This window comes from Melozone crissalis, unplaced genomic scaffold, assembly GCF_028551555.1.
Source record: "Melozone crissalis strain CALT ecotype California unplaced genomic scaffold, PUWL_Pcris_2 ptg000016l_1, whole genome shotgun sequence".
Classification (NCBI taxonomy): Eukaryota; Metazoa; Chordata; class Aves; order Passeriformes; family Passerellidae; genus Melozone; species Melozone crissalis.
This window is the reverse complement of record NW_026535794.1, coordinates 105,470-128,601: the sequence shown is the minus strand read 5'-3', so window position 1 is coordinate 128,601 and position 23,132 is coordinate 105,470. Positions and strand designations below refer to the sequence as shown.

Genomic DNA, 23,132 nt, shown 5'->3' with positions numbered 1-23,132 from the left:
TTGCCATTCGGTGCCGATGGTGCTGGCGACGGAGCGCGGGGGGACGCGAGGGGGGACCGCGCGCCGCGCCGCAGCCTGGAGCCGCCGCCGCCCCTGCCCGCGCCGGGCCCGTAAGGGCGGCTGCTGGAGGAACCCTGCCGCCCGGCCTTGGTGCCGTTTCACGCGGCGGGGGCTCGCATGGCTCCCCGCCGGGGGGCAAACAGCCGCACGGGCCGGGGCCGGTGCCCTCCACGGTCGGGACTGCTGAGACCGCCGGCCAGTGCGGCACCCACAGCTAGTGCAGACTGTGAGGGAAGTGCACGGTGACTGCCGGCAGCAGGGAAGGGGCTCACATGATGGGAGCCAGCATTCCTGTGTGAGTCTGAGGTCTAAAACATGGCAGATACCAGCTGCGTGCTGCCTTGCCAGACAAACTGGCATGTAGAATTTAGAGTCGTTTAGGTTGGAAAAGGCCCTCCAGATCAAGTTAACCTGACGTGACCATGTCCACCAGACATGGAGCAGATGGTTCCAGATTATATGTGCCTTTAGTTCAGCTAGAACTTAAGGAATTTTTCCAGCGCAAAACAAGGCAAGGCTGTGTTGATTTGTTTGGCATATTCCTTCTGAGGGGCTGAGAGGGGGAGCTGATAATCACACTCACCCTCCTTGAGTTTCGGTGATTCCTCCGGCTGTTGCCACATGCTAGCACTTAAGATTGGGGTGACCCTAAAAATCAGTGGAGGTCACTGTCGTCACCCTCATGTTCAGAAGGCCATGTGACCTTCATGGCTTGCCCTTCGCTGCTAGTCAATGTAGTGTCTTTTCTGTGCTTGTTTTTATTGTTGGATGAGGGCAGAATAATTTTGTTTCTGATCTGATCCTGTTGTTTGCAGTCCTGCCAGAAAATTCACAGCCCCTAGACAAGAATTTCAAGCAGAGGAATAGAATAAACCCCTCTTGTAACCTGGCAACATCTCGCCTATTGCTGTGTTGAGGGAGAGCAGGGAAGATGGGCCCTGTGAGCTGCGGGAAGCAGATCGCTGCCCCGGGCCCTCGCTGCGGGCTCGGCCATCATGGAGCAGCCGCCTCTGCTCGTGGAATGGCCGCCGTGCTGCCAGCGTCGCCAGAGGCTGGGCTGCTGCTCTCTTCTCCCTTCCCCCTTGGGCTTCGCGTTCCCAGCAGTGTCCTGGGATGTTACACGCTGTCGTGCAGGGCTTTTTGTGACAAGCAGTGAACTGCTGATGTCTTACAGCAGCTGCGGTGTTAATAATTTGTCTGCGTCTGTCAGTCAGCCTGGGGTCTCTGGAGCATCCCGAGCGTGGTCACTGGGGAGAGGTGGCGGGAGTGGGGGTTGGAAACAAGCCGTGGGAGCTGCGCCGCCATGCCGCCCCCCACCCCCTTCTGCTGATCTCACACGCTTGCTTTCCCCTCGCTTCCACATGTTGTCCCTCCCTGTTCCCAGCTCCGGCCTCCCGCTGCTTCTCTCTTGTCCAGAGGGGTTAGCTCTCGTCTCTCATGCTGGAAATGCTGCCAGCGAATGTTTCTGTGTGCTGCCTGCCAGGTCCCTGGGGAAAGGGCCTGGAAATGCAGTGCAGGAGGAGCAGTGGGAGCAAGGGAAAACCACTGCTCGCCTGATGCATTTTCTAATGGGAAAACAGCTCTGCGAGGTGCTGAGCTCTGTGTCGCTGCTGAAGTTGCCCCCTCCCCCTTTCCCCTTGCCCCAGAATTTCCCATCCCTGATGCAGAGGAGGAGAGGCTGCAGCACTACCAGGGAAAACTGAGACGTGTTTTTCAATTTGCCTCCTGCTTATCTCTGCTGTTTGGACAGAGAGGTTTAAAAAGCTGGATTTTCTGTCCCTGCAGAGTAAACAGACAGAGCCCGGCAGCACAAACTATTTCTGGCTTATCACTGGAGGAATGCAGCAGCTGAGGCTGAGCGCGAGTGGGCCGTCAGGAAGGCCCTGAAGGGGCCCCCTCCCCACTCCGTGCTATTAGAAGTGTGAGAGCCCAGCAGGACTCAGAGGGGAGAGTTGGAGAAAAAGGCAGAAAAGGGAAAGAAAGAGGAAGAGAGAGAGTGAGAGAGGCTGAGCAGACCCTGATGGCTACAGATGAAGTTACAGGAGGGGCTCGCAAAGCTACGAAAAGCAAACTTTTTGAGTTTCTGGTCCATGGGGTGGTGAGTCGGGAAAGTTAGTGAGCTGGCTGGCTCTGAATAGAGGGATGAGTGGAAACTGGAGGTTCTGTGCTGGGCTGGATCAGCTCCTGCAGTGTGCTCCTGGGGCGCTGGTAGCTGCCTCACCAGGAGAACACTGGGGTCTGTAGAACCCCCAGCCTCTGCACTGATTCATTGTTAATACAGGCTTGTGTCTGGGGGGATGTGTGCTGTGCTTTTTGCTGTGATTCTCCATGAATGGTGAATAGCATGCTTTTCAGCCTGATCATGGTGCAGAATCTGCACTGGATCTAACCCATATGGGCTTGTAGGACACTTTGTTCTGTAATCAAACTTGTGTTTTGGAAAACAATTCTGATGAGAGCCTGATGAAGCCTTGGGGTGCTGCCTCTGGTTCTTGTCTCCAGTCTTGGCTCGTTTGTATCCTCTGGCTACTTAACAGGTGACTTTCAGGGGCTTGAAGAGATTAGCTCTGCACGTCTGTAACAGTCAATGGAAACTCACCCACGAGAGAATTTCAGGGTGCCATGCTTAATTAAAGCAATCCTTCAGGTCTTTAAAAATGTTCCAGCTTTTGTTTAAGAATCAGGTCTTCGATCTCCATTTAAGGGGAAATGCTCACCCTGTTTTGCTGCCATTGGAAACGTTCTTTAAATGACTCTAGTGTCTGAGAGCAGTCACCATTTATAACATTTGGATTTCTAGCATTGATACACATTGAACAGAAATAAGGCTGTTAAAGAGCCCAAAGGAATGTAATATTATTTGGATGCTGATATTCCCGAGTCCTTCTTTCTTGAGGATCCTGGCATCTCCTGTGACACCTTTTTTAAGACATCAGGTGGGGGCTCTTGTACAGAGGTCATAGAAACCTGTGGGGCTCCAGGCAGGCTATTGAGTTGTCTCCTCGATTCAGGCTTACTCCAGATGTGTAGGCTCTTGTGTGTGTCCCTTGGATCCTGGATGTGGTGGGTGTGGCAGGGCCGGGGACTCTGAGGTGGCCTTGTGCGGTGGTGGGAGCTGTGCAGAGGTGCTGTGGTGCCGTGCCAGTGAGCAGGAGCAGGCTGGGCGGGATCGGCAGCTGCTCTGCTTGGGGTGGCGGAGAGCAGCTGCGCAGGTGGTAGCAGCGGTTTAGTTGTGGGTTTGTCAAGGTGGTCTGGATTGTGATGGCTGGATCTGAGCAGAACCAGGAGCAAGTTGGGAGGGTGGCAGATGGGATGATTTTGCCTTTTCTAAAGTTTCCCTTGGCATTTGCACACCAGTGCTCCTCCTTAGTATCGAGAAGAGTGGCAAAAATAGTTATGGGAATTTGCTCATTCCACATCTAGCTGGCCTTCGTGTGAAAGCGGCATGCAGGGCTCTTAAGCCTGGGAAAATTTTAATTTATACTGGAATGAATATAGCAGAACTCATTTCCATTACTTATTTGGATGCCAGGAACGTCTGTCTTTTCTGCCCTGGGAGTTTTGTTGCTAGTGGCATCTTACTTGAATGTATGCATTAGCCTGGATATCTGTATATCTCTTCCTGCTTCTTGTTGCTGAGGCTGGGGCTTCTTGGCTGTTGTCCTGGTGCCTGCGCCCCTCTTGTATCACCCTCTCCTTTCCTTCATTATTATCTCCTTTAGTTCTGCTTTGATGCCTGGTTTGTTCTTTCCTTTAGTTTTTTCCTCATCTCACATTCAGTTGGGGTAGTCACTCTTCCATTACTTTAAAAAGATGAAAAAAGCTATTTCATTTTATCTCTCCAGGCCCTGTATCCTGCCAAATAAGAGAATGTGCCATGCCAGCCATTACCTTGAGTTTGCCTAGCGCTGGCTCCTCTGTTTTATTACTACCCAAAGTGTGTCAACACCTGAATTAATTCATTGAAAAATCAAGTTGCATAGCAGACTTTAGTGGAATTTCTTGGAGTCAGAATCTGCTCTAATTTCAGGGACCAATCTCTTCTCCAAATGCCTCATTTTTTTATTCTATGATAACATTATTTAATTTGGTTATTGAAAATTATTTTCTCTCCCCCCTCAAAAAATGAGGAGAAGCAAACAGAGGTAGAATGTTGTGAGAAATCTTTTTTTCTTTGTTGACACTTAAATTAACAGAATAATTCTGCAGTATTTCTTATGGGCACTTTGCTGTTGGATTCACTTGATCTTTCTGGAAACATATGTTCCTTGGCTAAGGTCACTTTGCCCTTTGCTCTTGTGCACCTGATTCTGCTTTTGTGCTTTTCCATATTGCCAGCTGAGATGATGACTTCTTCCTCATTTGTGCCAGGCAGAAGGGATCCCCCTGAAAGGTGAATGAATCAAAGGTTAAAAGTCTCAAGTGGGATGCTTCATTCTCTCCTTTGTGAGACTTTGATAGTTTGTTACACCTCTGGCTAGCAGTTGGGCTTTTAGAAAGGTTAAATCTCTTTCAGTTATTTATTTTTAGTATGCTTTTACTCCTGGTCAGGTTCATCAGCGTCTTGCACATCATTTTTGTGGGAAGAATTCCCCCCCCTAAAGGCTTCATGCTGTACTTAGTGCTTTTTTGTTGTTCCTCTGTTTTTCTAGCATTTGTATGGACAAATATGGCTTTAGTTACCACGTTTATGTTTATTATCTTTTTATCAATGCATTCTCTGCTCTCCAGTAATACATTTCAGGCAGTCTTTTTGACATTTCTCTAGCTGTCCAGCTGTTGCCTTACATTTTGTTGAACGAGTTACTAGTCTTGCTGCAGGTCATTACTTTCCTCAGTTTCCTCTATCCTTTAGTCCCTACCGCAGGCCTCATTGCTGGCTGGATCCCTTAAATGGTTCCTGCCTGTGTCTCCCTCCCCTGCTTTTTTATTTGTTTCTTTCTGTTTTGTCTTTTTCTTACTCAAACAGGTATCTGCCTGTTTAGTCTTGAGAAGGTCCGTCGTGCTGGTCTTGTCAAACCTCTTGTCCAGACATCTGTCCTCTTGTGACTGGATTGCAGGAGCCTTTGCTTGGTGCCTTGTGCTGGTGACCTTGGCTGTGTCATCTGCACACAGGAACCTGCTGAGAGGTTCATTTTCTTCTCCCGTTGTTCTGACCTTTTTCATCTGCTGCTGTGTCCTTTTCCTGTTCCCACTTTATCTTCCTTCCAAAGCCAATCTTCTTGCCTTTTATCCACCAGATACCCCTATAAAGGTCTATGTGCCTTTCTTAACTCTGGAGTCATAGCTGTATTTACAATGTACTTGCTGTCAGTTCAAATCACCTTCTTTTTCCCATAGTGATTTTGGTCTTTGTCCTCTCTGCTGTGCTTAGGAAGCTCTCTGTGGCAATAGAAGTCCTTATCCATATTAATTTTCTGTAATAGGTGTTATTTCATAGTTCCTGCTAATCTCTACAGTTTAATATTAGTTCCACTCCGAGATTGCTAATTCATACAAACTTGTATATCGCTGATGTGACTGCTTTCCTTATCCTCAGTCCTCTTTTTGTTTGGCTATCTACTTCTCAAATTTGGTCTTAGGATTTTATGGTGAATACATAAACTCTCTCATATGAAATGGCATTTACAGCTGTGAAAGAAGAGTGTCAGAGCATGCCATCATGTAAACAAATATTTAATATATATGATAACTCGTCAGTGTTAGAGCAGACTAAACAACAGGTCTGATGGCTATGGAGGATCTATAACAGATTTATCAGTGATTGGAGAAAAGGGGTAAACAATGAGTTTCATATATGAGTTTTGCATCTCCTGATACATCTCCTAGGGTGGATTTAAATGAAATGTCACTCTTCAGGAGAAAGGCTTGGATGTCCTGTGAGCTGCCTAGTGTCTAACTAATAAGAAATCACATCAACTGTTAGCCTGATTGGAAGGTGGGGCAGGAAATAATGCAGAAGCAATTGTAAATCCGTGGCATATACTTACAATAATGTTTTTCTGGTTTTGCAATCTGTATGACTAAAAAGCCAAAATACTGGAAACTCAGAGGGCAGTAGTAGTGGGACACCTCTGAAGGCTTCAGTGAGGGAATAGGGGTATTTTTGGTTTTATTTATAATCTCTAAGTATAGAGACTGATAATTTAAATTGTAAGAATCTTTGTCATTGGAGGCTTTTGGGTACTGGTTAAAGAAGTAAACGTCTATTAAAGATGATGGAGATACTCATAGTACTTCTTAGAGAGGAGGAAGAACTGCATGACCTCAAGGACTCATATTTCTGTATATTATAAAAATTATGGGATTTTATTAGGATGGGAAAAACTAAAGATATTTTCCCAAAACTGAAAGGTGTTTTTAGTTTGTGTGTTTAGTTTTCTGTTTTAGTTTTAAAACAGAAACTGTTCCTCCCACTCAGTCACAGGGTTGTAGAGATCACTACTGGCAATACTGAGGTGCAGAGAGTATGGCCAGCTAACACTGGCATGTCTAGAAAAGAGCCTCATGAACTGTTTGTTTTGGACAGCTTGTTCCACTTTCTACCACAGAGCTCCCTGCGTGCTTCTCTCTGCAAGGGCATCCTCAGGGAACGGGGTCTGGAATGGAGACACTGCTTTGCTGAGTGCATGTTCCCCGCTGTGGCCAACAAGGAGGTACTTGGGGCGAGTAGGGCAGTCTGAAGAAATCAAGGAGTTTGATTGGGAAGGTAATTGCAGGGGACAGCTAGAGTGAAAACCTTGTACAATGCTCAACTATGTGAGCAAGCTGCTGGTAGAGATTGAAGGTTTGTCCTTTTCTAGCCATGGACTGATTTCAGACTTTCAAGTAGAAAAATGTTGATGCATAACAAAGAGAATAAAATCATTAATGCTAGTCAAGGCTTTAATTGAGATCAATGTGATTTTGTGCAATATGGGCTTGTTAAACAATGTAGGTGTGTGGATACAGTGGATCTGTGAGATGTTTGAATTGCTCTTCTCTTTCTAAAAAAAATAAAATACTGTAGGACTGTGAAAATAGCCAGATGATCGTTTAGTTCAGTGTTGCGTGTAGAACGGGGGCAGTGAAAGGCAGCATGGAAGTGCAGGAACAAGGCAAAACCTTGGTGATCCTTCATATGAATACTCTGATTTGGAGCTTGGGAGCTTTTTGACCCAGAGCTGCCCTCTGTGTAGTGCCTCTATGTGGATTTTATTTATGGATGTTAGTCTAGTGCCATCTTCCTGAACCCTACTAAGCTTCTAGCAGTCAGTGTTTTGTGTCAGAATTTTTTTCAGCTTATCTTGCATAAGGAATTATCTGATCCTGCCAACTGTTGTTTGATAATTGTAAGGGAAGAGACAACAAGCTCTTGACCAGCTTCTTCTTTCTACAAGCCAGTCATGATGCTGCAGATGTCTGTTGTTCCTCTCCCTCCCAAAGCTGTACTTTTCAAGAGGCACATTCTGGTAGCTCTTCACACAAAATCCCTTCTATACATTAGATCACAGCAGTGGTATGATGAGATGAGTGGTGGAACTCAAAGCTGGTTTGTAAGGTTTATTTGTTTCAATTCCAAAGATTTTCTTGGGTTTTTTCTTTTGGTTGCATCCAAGTGCACCACTTGAACTTGGTGGCAGATTATTCTGAACTGTGAACAGACATGCATGAAATAGAACTGAACTTAATCTCATGTTCCAATTCACAGTTCTGTAAATGGAATGTTTTCCTGGTTAAAGACTTCTGGATTGTTGTGAATATTATATTAAAGTGTGTGGTACCTGGAACACTTGGACTTACAGACCAAGAGCTTTTGGGAAATGGAGGAAGGTGAATATGGTAGGAAGCAAGAACTGCGATACTGATGTTTCAGCTTACTAAACCTCTAAAAGATTCATAGACATTAAAAAGGGGAACTCATGAAGTAACATCTATATTTTTAGGGAGGAGAGAAGCTTTATACCAGTTTTATTTGTTGCACTTCTAAGAGCCCATTTTGAAACAACACATCCAGTTGGGAAACCATTGTGCAGTCAGAAACTTGTTGCCATCACACAGTATCAATCTAGTCTAAATTTCTTAAGGGTTCCATGTACTTCTAGTTACTCATTCTTAGTTCCAGACAGCATCAGATATCTCCTCTTGCTTATGTTTATGCCCTATAGAAGTCATAGAATTATTTGGATTAGAAGGGACCTTAAAGATCTTCTTGTCCCACCCCTCTGCCGTTGGCAGGGACACCTTCTGCTAGACCAGATTGCTCCAAGCTCCATCCAGCCTGGCTTTGAACACTTCCAGGGATGGGGCAGCCACAGCCTGGGCCTCATGACCCTCATAAGTAAAGAATTTTCTTCTAATCTAAACCTACTGTCTGTCAGTATGAAGCCCTTCTCTCTTGTTCTGTCATTCTGGGCCCTTTTAAACAATCTCTCTCCATTTTCCTTGGAGGGTCTTTTTAGTTAAGAAATGTGCTTTTTGTGTACTTGGTGGTGGTGGTTATTCTCAGAAGCTGTCAGTGTCTCTGTTAACAGAGCTGGTGACTGTAAGAGCCACCTGTGTGGTGCTGAGGTGGATGGAGTCTGTCAGGACAGGAGGTTGCTGTAGGTGCAGCTCAGCATTCAGCTGCAATGCAGCAACTCCTGGCTCTCTGCTCAGTCTTTCTGAGGCCTCTTGTGGGTGTTCTTGCTTTACTTTTCTTGACACTTTCTTTTTCTTTCATCTGTCAGTTCTCCAGGTTATTTTCCTCTTACTGGTATGTCCAGACAGGACTCCTTTTTTCTCCTGTGTTTTGACTGCTGTGATGCACATCCCCTGAGAAACAACTCCGCAGTAGAAGAACATAGAAAAACACTGCTCTCGTGTTGTCTCATTACTGCTGTCAGACAGAAGTTCACTTAAGGATGCCAAAGAGGACAGAGACAGGGCTCTGATGTGACAGGAAGTTCAGGCAAGGAGGACAGCAGGCAAGCCAAACACGGCTTAGGAAGCTGTCCGTGGACAGCAGTGAAGGGCTGTGGCAGCAGGTGTCAGGGTGGTGTTCTGCTGCACTGACAGCACTCTCAGGTTTGAACAGCTGTAGCCAGAGCACATGTATACAGGCAATCGGCAGAACTCTTGGAGACCAGTATACCTGCATGAAATGTGTGCCTTTGTGTCTTTGCCTTGATGTTGTGTTGCTCTGTTTTCTGCTTCACCTTCTCAGAGCTGTGAGAGTCATCTTTTCAGCTGGGGACAGGCTGTGGTCTTCCTCATTTCCTATGGCCAGCAGTGGCTTTGCCCTCTGTCCAGTGAGGTGGTTGTGCAGAATAATACATGCAAATATAATCAATGGAGGTAAAAAGGAGATAGGACCGTGGGTACAAACAGAGATGGGTGAGGGATGGGGCTCTCAGGTAGGTGATTTTCCAGGAAGGAGGATGTATCAGTGCTGTTTTGCACTGCAGTGTTTCCTATGGATGCTTCTTGTTTATGATAGATTCTGTCCTGCTGAGGAAGAGGGGGAGAGACAGATCCTAACCTGTAGATAGATGCACCTTCAAGATCTTTCAAAAGCATAAGGGTATTGGAATACTCTTTAGTATGAAGAGTTTTCTTTTTTAATGTCACTATTGTAAAAAATTTGAAGTATTTAAATCACTCTCTTGTATCACACGTGTTTGAGAGCAAAATAAGCTTTTAGGTATGGTGAGATACTGCTTGTATGTTCTTCATTTATCAAAGTTTAAATAGATAAAGCATTTCTGTATCTTGGGAGTCTGGTGGGCTTGCAGCAGGAAGACAGTTGCATAGTGAGTAATACTTTATCTATGAGTGATTTCGGAGGTAGGAACATGAGAACAGGTGAAGGAATGAGGTGGTCAAGGGATGAGATCGAATGTTCTTTTTCTAGAGCTGCCTCTCTTCTCTCGTATTTGTGCTTTCTCTGTTTCTCTATTTTAGTGCTTAACGAAGGAAACTGAAGGCAGTTCAAAAACATAAGACCAAGACTGGGAGTAGATTTGGCTTGCTCACCTTGTTCTTCAAGCCCTAAGTTGTCCTTTGGAGCACCACCAAAGTGGGCCTTCAGTTTTATCCATGTAGCCAGTCAGTCTCCATGAGAGGGGCTGTGCTCAGGGTCTGGGCTCTTCTGAGTGACTGTCAGCTGTCCCCAGCTGACTGACAGGCAGCAGCTGGCCCTGTGCTCTGCCCTTTGCTGGAAGGAGGCCACAGTGTGTGGCCTGGCAGATGACAGATCCTGAATGCAGGCTCAAGAGAGAAGCATTTTCTGGGCTGTTTCTGTCCGCTGACTCTGCCTGGGTCAGAGGGTTGGGGCTCATACACGGGAACAGAGAGCACTGTTCTCTTCCAGCTGTTCTTGGGGCTCCAGGCTCATGGCAGAAGGCATTTGGAGCTTTGCACAAAGCTGCCGTTTGGTCTGTCTGCTGCCTGCTGCTCTCTCACACCTGCCATTGCTTTCTTACATGGACGCTTGCTGAATTCACCTGCTTGGGTTCCTGTGCTGGTGACTCTCCTCCCTCCTGCCTTGCTTCTCTGTCCGTACCAGTTATAGCCCATATTGGTTCTTTGCTGATCATCCATTCCTCTCCTTTCTCCAGTCTCCTTTATAGGTACAAGCATCAGGAATATCTCAGACTTGTGGTGATCAGGGACGACCCTGAGCTGGGGCTCTGGGAGCTGTAGTGGCTTTGGATGGTTAATTTGGAGATGCGGGTCCAAATTATTTTTAGAACTATGTTTTATTGTAATACATATATAAATATTTAGAAATCATAGAAATTATGCTATAAAGATGATATAAACTTTTAAAAATAATGATATATGTTGACTGTACACTAAATATTTTCTTCTCAGTGGACTGGTTTGCATGCCCTCAGGGGTGCACAGATCTCATTTTGGAGTCCAGTGGTGTATTTCTCCCAAGTACTTCGCAGTGTTCAGCTATTGAGCCAAGTGTGTCTTCTGTGTTCTTAGCACCCTTTTGGAAGAGGGTTCCACAGGCTGATACCCACAGTGTGACAAACTCACCCCTCCAGTGGTCTGTGAGCCTGACCCCTCTGCTGATGGCCAGGGTTTGCTGTTTTGGCAGGGGCCGTGATCACTCAATACCTGACTGTCCTCCCCAGGCCACACACGATTCTGCAGAGCTCTGGCAAATGCCCCTTTAGATCACCTTGGATCACCTCTTTCCAGATGAAAAGTCACAATGTATTTATTTACCTTTACTTCCCTGGATGTAGTTCCATATGCCAAGAATTTCTGTGCCATTCACTGTCCTTGTTTCAGCTCTGCTCTGCTATCACTGAGCTGCAGGAGCCAGGGCTGCATACAGACCTTCATTTGTGGACACAGCATGGCCATGGCACACTGATATCCCCTGTTCCCTCCGCTCTTATTTCTTTTCTTTGTGATTTTTTCGACCTCTAGTAACCAGTGAACCAATATTTTCTGGAAGTGTCTGTTTAAACAAGGTTCTGCTGGACAGCAGCTTAGGGCCCATTGCTTTTTCTGTGATTCTTGGATTGTTTTTTCCCCTTTTGTAATTCAGTTCAATATGCCTTGAACTACATTTGCATCTTCCTTTTAAGCATTCATTCTGTCTCATAAAGTCCTTCTGCAGTTCTTGAAGCTGGCCTTCGTCCTTGTCAACATGAATAACTTAGCATTACCAACAAACTTCTTTGATTCATTGGTTTTTCCTGGCTTTTTTGGTTCTTGTTTTCCACAGGTTGTTTTAAATATGCTGAAAAGGAGATGTCCCAGTAGAAGTTTACATGTGCCTTTCTTTTGTTTTCAGAACCAATCACTTTTGCCTCATTTCTGTCCTTTAATCAATTGTTTATCCATAATGGATGCCAGTGCCTCTTGGTTTCCTTAAAAGACTTTGTAGAGAGACTTGGCTTTCAGAGGACTTTTGCTGTATAATTATTCTTATTTTCATCCTGGTTCAAATGCCTAGAGAGTATGTGTGTCTATATTTTTGTGTATATGTGGACATATATATATTGATAATTCTCAGATGAGACTAAACTCATCTCTCTGTTTTGAATTGCATTTTACAGGCAGTCATTATTTTACTGGTGGTTTTCTTTGATGGCTATAAGCTTTTAGAATGCAGAATTGGATTTACTGGGTGTCTTGTGCAGCATTAAGCTTGTGATTTGACCCAGTGTCTCTCAAGAGCATGCAGAAGACAACATAAATGCCAGGGCTTTAGAATGCCTACAGGGGCTGTTGACAAACTACCACATCCATTTCTTTTTTTCTTTTTTTCTTTTAAAGGCTTGATCAGAGACATGACCTTTTTTTATAAAGGATTCGTGTTGCATTATGAGCTTACACTGCTCTCTGGTGTGGGCGAAGTAGAAGGCTCTCAATGGGAAATGTTTATCCTGGTGCTTTGCCTGTGCTGGTTTCTGTCTGCCGCTGCTCAGATCCGCCTGCTCGGCGGTGCAGCATATGCAGCAGGAACATGCTCGCAGCAGCAGTGAGCTGCACCACTGTGGTGCTGCTCGGCAGTGCAGCGCATGCAGCAGAGTGTGCTCGCAGCAGCAGTGAGCTGCACCACTGTGATGCTGCTCGGCAGTGCAGCGCATGCAGCGGGAGCATGTTCGCAGCAGCACGTGAGCTGCTCCACTGTGGTGCTGCTCGGCAGTGCAGCGCATGCCGCGGAGTGTGCTCGCAGCAGCAGTGAGCTGCTCCAGTGCAGACTGCGTGGCGCTGCCATGGGCTGTTCCCATCCGGGCTGAAAGTAGAGCTTTCAGCTGTAACCTGGTCTGGATATGCTATTGACCACTGAGTGTTTTCCCAGCCTAGTATTTTGCCTCCCTGTTTCCTGTCTACTTTATCCCTGAATACCTCTTCATGATATCCAAGATACACCAGTCACAGAGCTCGCGTGCCTTGTATTGCTGCTTGGTGCTCGTCGGGGTGGTCAGACGGGGAATCTGCTGGGGCCTGTGTCGCATCATGTACAAATGTCTTGGCAGCTGCAGAAAGGGGAACCAAGCTGGCTTTTCTTTGTGTTTCGCTTTTCCTCCAGCGTCCTGGGATGCCATCAGGAGCTCGAATGCCCCATCAGGGGGCTCCCATGGGTCCTCCAGGCCCCCCGTACGTCGGAAGCCCCTCGGTGCGACCTGGGATGCCCCAGACTGTGATGGAAACAACAAGAAAACGCACTGCACCACAGCAGGTCCAGCAGCAGCAGGTGCAGCAGCAAGTGCAGCAGCAGCAGCAAGCTACTCAGAACCGGGCTAGGAGGTGAGTGTTCTGGAAAGAAAACACAGCAGGACAATTTGAGGAGACAAAGATGGTACCTGTTTAGCAGTAGATATGACTTTTAAGAACAAATAAGACAGAAGATCTATGTACTGACAGTTTTTTAAGCAGGGAAAACATTAGTAAATTTTACCTTTTTTTTTGTTTGTGAATGGTCTTCAACAAACCAACCTTTAATAATATCTGGTTTTGTAGTTATTCTCCTTTTACTTTGCAGGTTTGTCAGGCCATGAATTTGTTGAGTATGTTTAGCCTTTAGAATTAATGAACAGTTCTCTTCTAATATAGTACAATTACTGTATTATTTGTTGCCTGTTCTGTATAGTTGCTCTGATTTCTGACTGGCTAACCTAATAGTTTGTATATGACACAGGTAGAAAAAACTTTGGTTTGTCATGTGAATGCTTGTACTATGGTCACTCAGAAGAGAGGTCACAAAACTTGCAGTTATCCCAAATGTTTTTACATACAAAGTAAATAAATATGCACTGGAAGTATTTCATAAAATTAGAGGGATTTCTGTGTGGAACTTTCTTTTTGAAATATGCCCACCTTGCACATTGTTGAATACATTCTCTCTTAAATAGGTTAACTAATTTCTTTTTGCAGCACATTAGACCTCATCAGTCTTGAGTGTTGAGTGGGGTCCACATGCACATAGCGTGCAGTCATCTGTGTGGGCTACCTTTTGCAGAATCATTATAGATGTATATACAGCTTCAGGCAGTGTTCTGGTGGTGTCAGGGAATCCAGCTGTAGGTAAAACATGACTCCCTGAGCTGAGTTCCTCAGGAGCCCTGCTCTGTCCAGGTTATATACCTTGGATCAGCAAGCCAGATTTGGGAATGCTTGTGTCTGGGATGCATCTGGAAAGGACGCTGATCTTGAGACTATTAATACATTACAATTGAAAAAGGTTGAACACAGAAGGAATGTGTGTGAGTGCAGCACATGAGCACAAGCAGTGCATGTACTTCTTGGAGACCTTTCCCAGCACCAGCCAAAATGCACATTCTGTGGCACCTCCCAGGAGGGTCTCCAAGAAACTGCATGAAATAATGCCACAAAATAATGCCCATGCTTCAGGTCCTAGGGTGGATATAACCTGACAAATTGCCCCTGCTGGATAATTAAGGTAAACTTTAGTCACTAACTAGTTGCCAGGGAGCATTAGAGGACCGTATTTGATAAAAGTTGGTGGCTTGACTCACAGAAGAAAGTTCCCCTCCCCTGTTCTTAACTTCAGTGTTTCTAGTTTGAGAGCCAGCAGTGATCTCCACTGCCTTGAGTCCAGTTCACACCAGTGCTGCCTGGGTATTCAGAGAGTTTCTCTGTTTCTTCTGCCGTGCCTTCCCTTCAACTAATGTGTTGATTGTTTTCCCTTTTTTCATTTCCACCTCCCTGTGGTTTTCCATTATGTGTTTTTCAGGCACACTTTTCTGGCACCTTGGGTCCAATTCTGGGGGGAAAATCAGTTCCATGTTTTCTAGCATGGGCCAAGAAAGTTGCCCTTGTCCTTTCTTGGCAGGTTCGGTGGAGACAAAAATCTCATTTCTGTAAGAAATTATTGAAGAACTGGTTGAGATCCAAATTCTTGGGGGATGTTGCTTTGTTTTTTTCTTGCTTTTTATTTGCAAGCCTATGGGGTTGTTGCAGGTTCATGCATATCCCAATCCCTTTGGGAGGCTGGGGCTTGCTCAGCCTTTGCTTCCAGATTCAGTGAAGTGTTTCAGTGCAGATTTCATTCTGTGAGCGGTGGAAGGTGTTGCAGTTTCACACCATGTGACATTCCATTCCCATTATTCCTACACTTTTAAAAGGGACATTGTACACCTATTGGGTGTAACTGAACTTTCTGTCCACTGTACCTCCAGGCACAAAGAGTTCCCCAGCCTTGGCTTATGTGGGCATGGGGAAGAGTCTCAAGAATCTGGCATTTCAGCCCTGGCTCATTATTAACAAATGTAGGAAGAGACCATGCCACATCAATGTGTGGAAACTGCTGTTATGTGGACACGGCTGATGACAGACTTGCAGTGTGAAAAGGAGGGGGGTCCTTGTGACATGGCAGGGTGGCAGCAGCTGGTTTGCTTTCTCTCATTTGTCCCTCACAGACAGAGTGATTAATCTCCTGCTTAAGATAAAGGCCTTACAAGTTAAAGAGATGGGACCTGAATTCCCTCTTGGCCCCTGTTAGAGGAAGCTGGGTGACAGGTTTGGTGGGCGTGATCAGTTCTTAGAATCTGAAGACAATCTTCCTGACAGCAGCATTTCTCAGGCACACACAAATTTGTTTTTATGGACACGAGTACAAGTATATTTTTAAAAGCATAGCTATAGAAATGTGCCTATGTATGGGTATGGACACAGTATGTATACACACTGGAGGCACACATACATCTTCCCACATCTGTGTTCATAAAGATGAAGAAATGTGGCAATGTAAGGTCTTCCCCCTTTATCCATCGCTCATGCAAATATGATAAGTAAAACAAGTGTGTATGTACATATGAAGGAAGGATGTGAATATGTGTGTGTTTTCATACATCATATGAAATACACACACATGTATGTGTTTCTTCAGCACTTAATTTTGGGCATGATGGAATAAATGCGTGTTGTCTGTTTGAACAGGTTGATGTGCCATTTGCAGGCTCTCAGCCACTGAGATGTGCACACCGTAGGTGTGTCTGTGCACGCCACATGTGAGACTGTGCTCTGCACGCTCATCTGTGCCCAGGAGCAGTGTGTGCACATGCACTTGCATGTATTGCCGCCCTGCACCACACAAGATGCTGTGATCAAAGAACTTACAGACTTCTTTCCAGGATGCATAACAGACAGCCCTGATTTGTTCTTACCTAACTGCCTCCCCAGGCTGCTGAGAGAAGGGGTACAAGGTCCTGGGCATGGGTGAGACCCTTTTGCTGATGCATGCACAGCTGTGCACCAGCATGTGGAGATGTCAGGATAATTTAGCAGGTGGCCTCGTTACTCCTAGATCTGTCACCATGGTAACGTGTTTTTTTCTTTAAAAAATGTACAGTGCCAAGAGGAGGAAGATGGCTGACAAAATTCTCCCTCAGAGGGTGAGTCGCTTTCATTTCCTATTCCCTTCACAATCAGTTCAGCATCTTAGTGTAATTAGAGGAATTTTAGAAAATTCTTTCACTTTTTGTTTAAAAATCTAATTAAAAAGTAAGTAGGCAGTGGGTGCAAGTGGAGAGCAGGCTGGGCTGGGGGCTGGGAGCGGAGCAGCCCGGCCTGCGCGGCCTCGCGCCTGGGTTAGCCGAGCCAGCACTGCCGCTTGCTGGAGGCTCCGCGGCGCTGGGCTGCCAGCGCGGCCCTTGGGGCTCCGCACGGCTCCTGCTCCTTGCTGAGCCTGCCCAAAGCCCGCTCCAAGAGTGGCTGTACCTCTGGGGCTGGCCCAGTGCAGCTGCCGGGTTATGATTTTTATGGTTGTGTCACCATAGGGCTGAAGTGAACCTGTGTAAACAACAGAGTCCGAGGGGTCGGTATTGTCTGGAGTTACTAATTCTCTTATCCCTGGGGATATGTCTGGCTTTTGGTGTCTGCCTATGTTTGATCCTCAGTGCTTACATCTTCTACTTCCTTTCTAAACATTGGGATTTCTCTCTGCTCTCCTCTCTCATTATTCCCATACTTTTCTTTTTCTTTATCCTCTTGAGTACAGTTCACAGGAAACTGCTTGGTCCCTAAAGGCTTCAAAATACATAGCCTTGTCACATCCTAATCTAAGTAGCTTTGACTTCTGGTGCTTTTTCTGGGCTCAGAATCCCTTGGACAGGTGTGTCCTTTTCCTCCATATCCTTTTCAAGTTTTCAAGCTCCACTGCTAAAGTGAGCCTGCTTGCTGGCACGCTCCAAAGTCACTTCTGTGACATTTCACAGGTGCCTACGACCAGCCATCCAAAGAGGTGAGCCCACTTTGGTACTCCTGATGTTATGCTATCACTTCTTGTCTTGTTACTCCTGCCACTTTCTGAAAGCAGAGCCTTTCATATGTAAGCCTTTAGATCTCTTATGTTGCTGTCTTGAAGGGACTAAGCTACCCTTAAACCCAGACCTTTTGAGCCACTTGCAGCCTCCCTGCTAATTATGTTGAAGCCTCATTCCTGCTCTGCTGATGGTCTGTACCTTTTTTTATAATGAAAGCTAAGTTTCTTGTACTGTCAGTTTTGTCTGTCCCACACAAACTGTTTTCACAGACAATGAGGCTGTTGCTGGAAATATATGTCCATTTCAAGATGCTTTTAGTTTTGTTTTGGGTTGGTTGGTTGTGGGAGTGTTTATATTTTTGGTTTTTATTTTGCATGTTGCCTTTATAAGATTAAAAAGTGTAAGAGGCAATCACACTTTTTTGCCAGCAGAAGATCACTGACTGTTTACCAAGTCCATGATAATTCTTTAATAGGTAGAGCCTTACATAGGTGTGTCAGAAATCTCTACAGTTGCTTTCAGAACCATGCTGTCACTAAATATTCTTGCTTTTCAGTATCTTTGTTGCTGCCAGCCAATAGCTTTAACTGATGGAGTAATAAGGCATTTGCTAGAAGTCTCTTCTGCAGTAGGGTTTTTATGAGTGCAGCTGCAGTAGTGGTATCAATGATGTGACCTCTGTCTGGGTTAAGGTACTCTGTTAGGCTGCAGTTAGTGTGTCAGAAATCCCTTACACCATCTGTGGGATGAAGAAATGCCATGCACATCATTGTCCTGTCAAGTGGAAGGTGGGCACTGGTGGCTGTGGAATGCATGTGAAACGCGGGTAAAACTTCCAGCTTTCTGGAACTACCTCTGGAATGTTTTCCAGCCAGTCAGCATCTGTTACCCACAGATTTTTTGCAGAGTCTTGCTTATGTTTTCTGGGAAATTTGAAGAGAAGAGGGGAAGATATTAAATACATTTGACTCTTGAAAATGATCTTATGTAGTAGTGGAAAGGAGGTGGGTTCCCACTGTTCCTTGCTACGACAATGACTCAGCAGTTGGCACAGGTAACCTCTTGTTAGATTTCCAGGCTCTCTGGTCAAGCCTGTGCCGCAGTCCTGGAGCATTGTGCTGGTTGGGTAGGATGCCTGAGCCACTCCAGGTCAACTATTTGAGAAGGATTTAATTTTGCAGGAATATAATTGTATGAAAAATTCAACCCAGCAAACTGTGCATGTAGGAAGATTGGATTAGGCAACAGCATGGGACATCCTGGCACTTCCAGTCTAGTTCCCTCTGTCTTGGAAGCCATGACACAACTGCCACTTCAAAACTAGTTAGGTTCCTTACCTGAAACATACTTTTGACCTGGCAGCTTGGGGGTTTTTTTGTTTTGCTAGGCTCGGCAAGGGAAGTACTTTTAGTTTGCCAAGTTAGAGAGGCTCCCCTCTTGAAATCCTCTTAGTCATTTGTTTTCTCTGATCCTGGTTAAATCAATGTTTTTCAAACTTTTTTAAATCTACCTCTCAAAAAACCAGAACTATACATAGTATTACAGATTGCCAGTATTCACCATGCTTGGATGCAGTTCCTGCATTTTTAGCTCTGTTGGAAATAGCACTACAAATTAGAATTGCTGTGCTTTTTTGGGTTTTTTGGGTGTTTGGGGTTTTTTGTTTTGTTTTGTTTTTTTTCTTTGTTTGTTTGGGTCTTTTGTTTGTTTTTTTTATTGGCCTTTCCACATTGATACAGCCTCTGGTCATTCTGTGATTGGCTAATACAAGTATTTCTGCTTTCTGTCATATGCAACTGATGAATTCCCATATTAGAGCAGGATTTAGACTCTGAGGCATAATCCTGTGTGTTGTAATGCTATACATGATCCCATCTCCATTATACGGTTCTGAGCTTCCTTACATTCTCTGTACTATCCTCTTCCTTGCAATGACAGTGACACCCAAATTTATCATTACTAAGTTTTCTTAGCGTACTTCTCCTTTTTTGTACAAGAACACTTTTTTCCTACACCAGGTCTTGCTCCAACCCCCATTTTTCAGTCTTTAGGAGTGGTTCCCTTTATGACTGTATGTCAAATACTTTACTTAAATGCAGGTTGATTGTATTGACAGCATATATTTTGTCTAAAATGCAGTTTTAACACAAGGGCTTTGGTTACGCTCACACTGACATACTGTAACATAACAAGGCTTAGTATTTTTATAGTGTATTTAACATTGACTCGAAGTCTGTTCAGCAGGCTCTTTCCTGCCCTGTTTTCCTCACTTCTGGATCTTTCCCTTGTTCACACTTGGCTCTCGCTGAAACCCTCATTCAGTTTTGGAGAAGTTCACAGGCATCTTCATTCATGGCTGGGTTCCTAAATCTCTGGAGCTGATGTTACCTTTGTGACCCGGGTTTCCCAGCTGTGCCTCAGTTTCAACCTCAGACCACAAACTGTCTGTAGGGACACATGACTGCACCTCAGATTGTACCTCTTTCTCCAGGCCTTGCCTCCTCATTACTTCTGGTCAGTCTTATTTTCTCTTAGTATTCAGTCATTACATTTTTTCCCAGGCAGATGTGAATGTGATCCACCATTCTGATTTTTTGTCTTCCTTGCCTACCCATTCTGATGCAGGAATCTCGGCTGAAAATCATTCTGGCTCCATATAGCTGTGCCCATCTCTGCTTTTCCTTGTTTAACTTGCAGAATGGAGTTCAACTTTGAAACAGCAAACTGCCTCTCCTTCTGTGGCGTGCTTGTCTGTTAGTATTGGCTGCTGTTCTTCTCACTCAGCCCCAGATTCCTGAGGACTTTTTGTCCAGCTGTGCTGACAAGGTTTTTTACACCTGTCCTCTCCTTTTCATCTTCTCTACTTCATTTTCCTTTACACAAATATTTAGTCAATTTTTGCTGCTGCTGTTCACTGACCACCATATGGAATTCTCTGCACAGATCCCATGCCATAATAGCTGTCCTGCTGTGGGTTGGTCACTGCATGGCTGTTGTCCACCTCTTTCTTCATCTGAGCCAGCCAGAGGTGAGGAACACCTGGATCTGCCATTCTTTCATGTAAGAAAGAGGTTAGGGGTGTGGTGGTCAGTGGTAGCCTTGGATATAGCAACTGTGAAATAGAGAAATTAAAGATCTTGCCAGGGATGAGGAAGGAGAGTAGTCAAGTACAAACCCTGGACTTTGGACAAGCAGAGTTTGCCTTATTCGGGGGACTGTTAGGTGTGATTCCTTGAGAAGCAGCTTTGAGGGGCAAAATGTCTCAAGGAATCTGGGAGGTCTTTAAGGACCTTTAAGAGCAGCCTGCTTTAAATGCAGGAAAATGAGCAGATTTATGAGGAGCCCAGAATTAGGTAATCACAGTGCTGGTCCCAACTTCAAAAGGCAATGTACAAGAAGTGAAGCAGGGACAAGGTTACAAAGGAGGAGTTTAGAACAATTGCCTGGGCATTGCAAGGAATGGTATCAGCAAAGTCAAAGCTCAGCTGTAGTTGAGATCTTCAAGGGACATCAAGGAGAAGAAAAGCTTCTTCTATTGCACTAGTAATAAAGGCTGACCAAGGAGAATGTGTGCTCCATGCTGAGCGGGCTGGGTGATCCAGTGATGACAGAGACAATAAGTCTGAAGCACTCAAAGCCTTCTTTGTTCAGTCTGCACTAATGATGCCTCCCGTGCCCTGTGATCAGTGAACACATCCAAGAGGAACAGGCCACAGTGGACAGGGATAGGGCCAGGGATTCGTTGAGGAAACTTGACCCGTACAACTCCATGATAACCAACAGGCTACGTCTGAGGGAGCTGAGAGAACTGGCCAATGTCCTTTCAAGGCAACTCTCTCATATGTAAGAGTTTTGTGTTCAGGTTGGGACATTTTGGTCTGAATGGGCTGACAGCCATGTGGGTGCATGATGAGGCTGAGAAGGTGGCTAATGGTTGCTCAGAGTGCTGCAGGGATGTGTCATAGCAGCTGATCAGTCCAGCATCCTTGCCACTGGAGGAGGCAGTGCCATGCTGGCTTATGAAATCTACAGGTGGACCAATCTCTGTGTGGGGAAACCAGTTGATATGCTTGTGGACGTGCTGGAGGAATGAACCAACAAGAATTTTCTGGAAGTCAACGAAGTCAAATGTTCTTCCTTGAGAAAGAGGAGGGCTGCCTGGCTGAGAAGCAGCACTGCTGGAAAGGCCCTGGAGGCACTGGTGGACAGTGAGCTGAGTGTGAGCAGGAGGTATGTCTTGTCAGCAGAGATGACTAACAGTGTCCAGAGCTCTGTGTCCGGGAGCACAGCCAAGAGATTGAGGCACTTGATTACCCTTCTTTGCTCCATACTCGATAGCTCAGTGCTAGAGCACTGTGTCTAGTTTTAGGATCCTGAATTCAAGAAAAACATTGGCAAACTGGACTAAGGTCAGTGGATGATTGTCAGGTCAATTGAATGACTGGATCAGCACATGAGGAAAGACTGACCCAACTGGCCTTGTTCAGCCTGAAGGATGCCTCTGAGGGGACCTAGCAATATCAATGGCTTGCCATGTCCTAGGAGAGGAGGACCAAGAACATGGGTTGCTTTTGCCATTTTACTGGACTGTGTTACCAGCCCTGTAGTAGTCAGTCAGAAATCCTCCTCAAACCACTCTCTCTTAGGGGTTGTAGGGTGGCACAGTTATGATTTATAAGGAATGTCAGCCCTTAGCTGTCTTTCTTGGACCATAGAAGCCTCAGTGGTAGAGATACTTGTGTCAATAAGCTATAGTCTAAAGATTCTCAGCAGGGAAACTGTCCAGTAGCTGCCAAGTCAGACTTCAGTCACTGCCACTTAAGATAAAAATTCTGGTTCTCAGCCAATACATGTGAAATGCATGGGTTATGTCCATCTGCCATAGGTAGTAAAAAAGGCCAAGGATCAAATTGAACTTGTCAAACTTGGGGGAGGAAGAGGTTTTGGATTTTGTTATCTGTCTCAAAGACAGAAATTCTTGGGTAGCCTAATTCTCAAGATGCTGCCAAATCTCTATTTATTAGTGATTTTTTTTTTAAATCAAGATTACTGAAACTGTTTTGTTTGTCCTGCTTAAGCAGTGAAGATTGCAGCTCCAGTTGTTCCTGCCTGCAATAGATCCAGTTTTATTTACTGAGCTTTTTCTGGGATCCTGGAGGTGCACAACAATAGGACCTGTGAAAGATTTGCTGGCCAGCTGTTGTATAAAACAGGTTCAAATTACATCATCTTGCTCAGGACCTTGTCCAGATGGGTTCTGAATACCTCCAGCCAAGGATGGACACTCCAGAGCATTTCTTGGCAGCCTGTTCCAGGGTTTTAATACCATAATGTGTTTTGTTTGTTCTGTCACAGGTTTTTTTTTCCAAACCAATTCTTTATAGGGAGTGAATTGCCCATGCTGCAGTGAGTTTCTGCTGCCTCTCACCCTAATCCCATGCACCTCCAGGGGGAGGCTGGCCCTGTCTGTGCTTCACCGGTCCCCATGGCCATCGCACTCTCCCGGGCAACCTCCTTTTCCCTTTTCTTCTCCAGGCTGGGGAAGCTCTTGCAGCTTCTCCTGGCAGGTCTGTGCTCCAGCCCCCAACGTGCTCTGCAGGCCTGGCTCCAAGATGTCACATCTTTGTGGTCCTGTGCCCACCAGTCCAGATCCAGTTCCACCAGCGTGGAGTAGGAAGGAAGAGCCTCTTTCCTGGGCTTGATGGCAAAACCTGTGCTAATGCAGCCCCTTTTGCAGCTGACCTTTGCTATGGCTGCCTGGCCCCTCAGAGTCCTTCTGCCCTTGCTGTGTGTCCCTCAGGGCCCCCAGGTCCTCTCCTGCCAGTGTGTTTTGTACCGCAGCAATGCCCCCCTGTG

At 45.6% G+C, this 23,132-nt stretch overlaps 1 protein-coding gene across 4 annotated transcripts in view; it reads left to right on the top strand.

The window, feature by feature from the left end:
- Positions 1-23,132, top strand: part of SMARCD3 (SWI/SNF related, matrix associated, actin dependent regulator of chromatin, subfamily d, member 3) — a 70,099-nt gene that overhangs the window by 21,550 nt on the left and 25,417 nt on the right. For 3 of the 4 annotated variants that reach the window (XM_054274327.1, XM_054274328.1, XM_054274326.1), the window contains exons 3-4: positions 13,082-13,299; positions 16,364-16,406. In XM_054274327.1, the coding sequence (XP_054130302.1) occupies positions 13,091-13,299; positions 16,364-16,406 (252 nt within the window). In that variant the 5' untranslated portion in view covers positions 13,082-13,090. Of the gene's footprint in view, positions 1-2,061; positions 2,159-13,081; positions 13,300-16,363; positions 16,407-23,132 lie in introns of those variants that run through there. The other variant, XM_054274325.1, reaches the window with a different exon arrangement.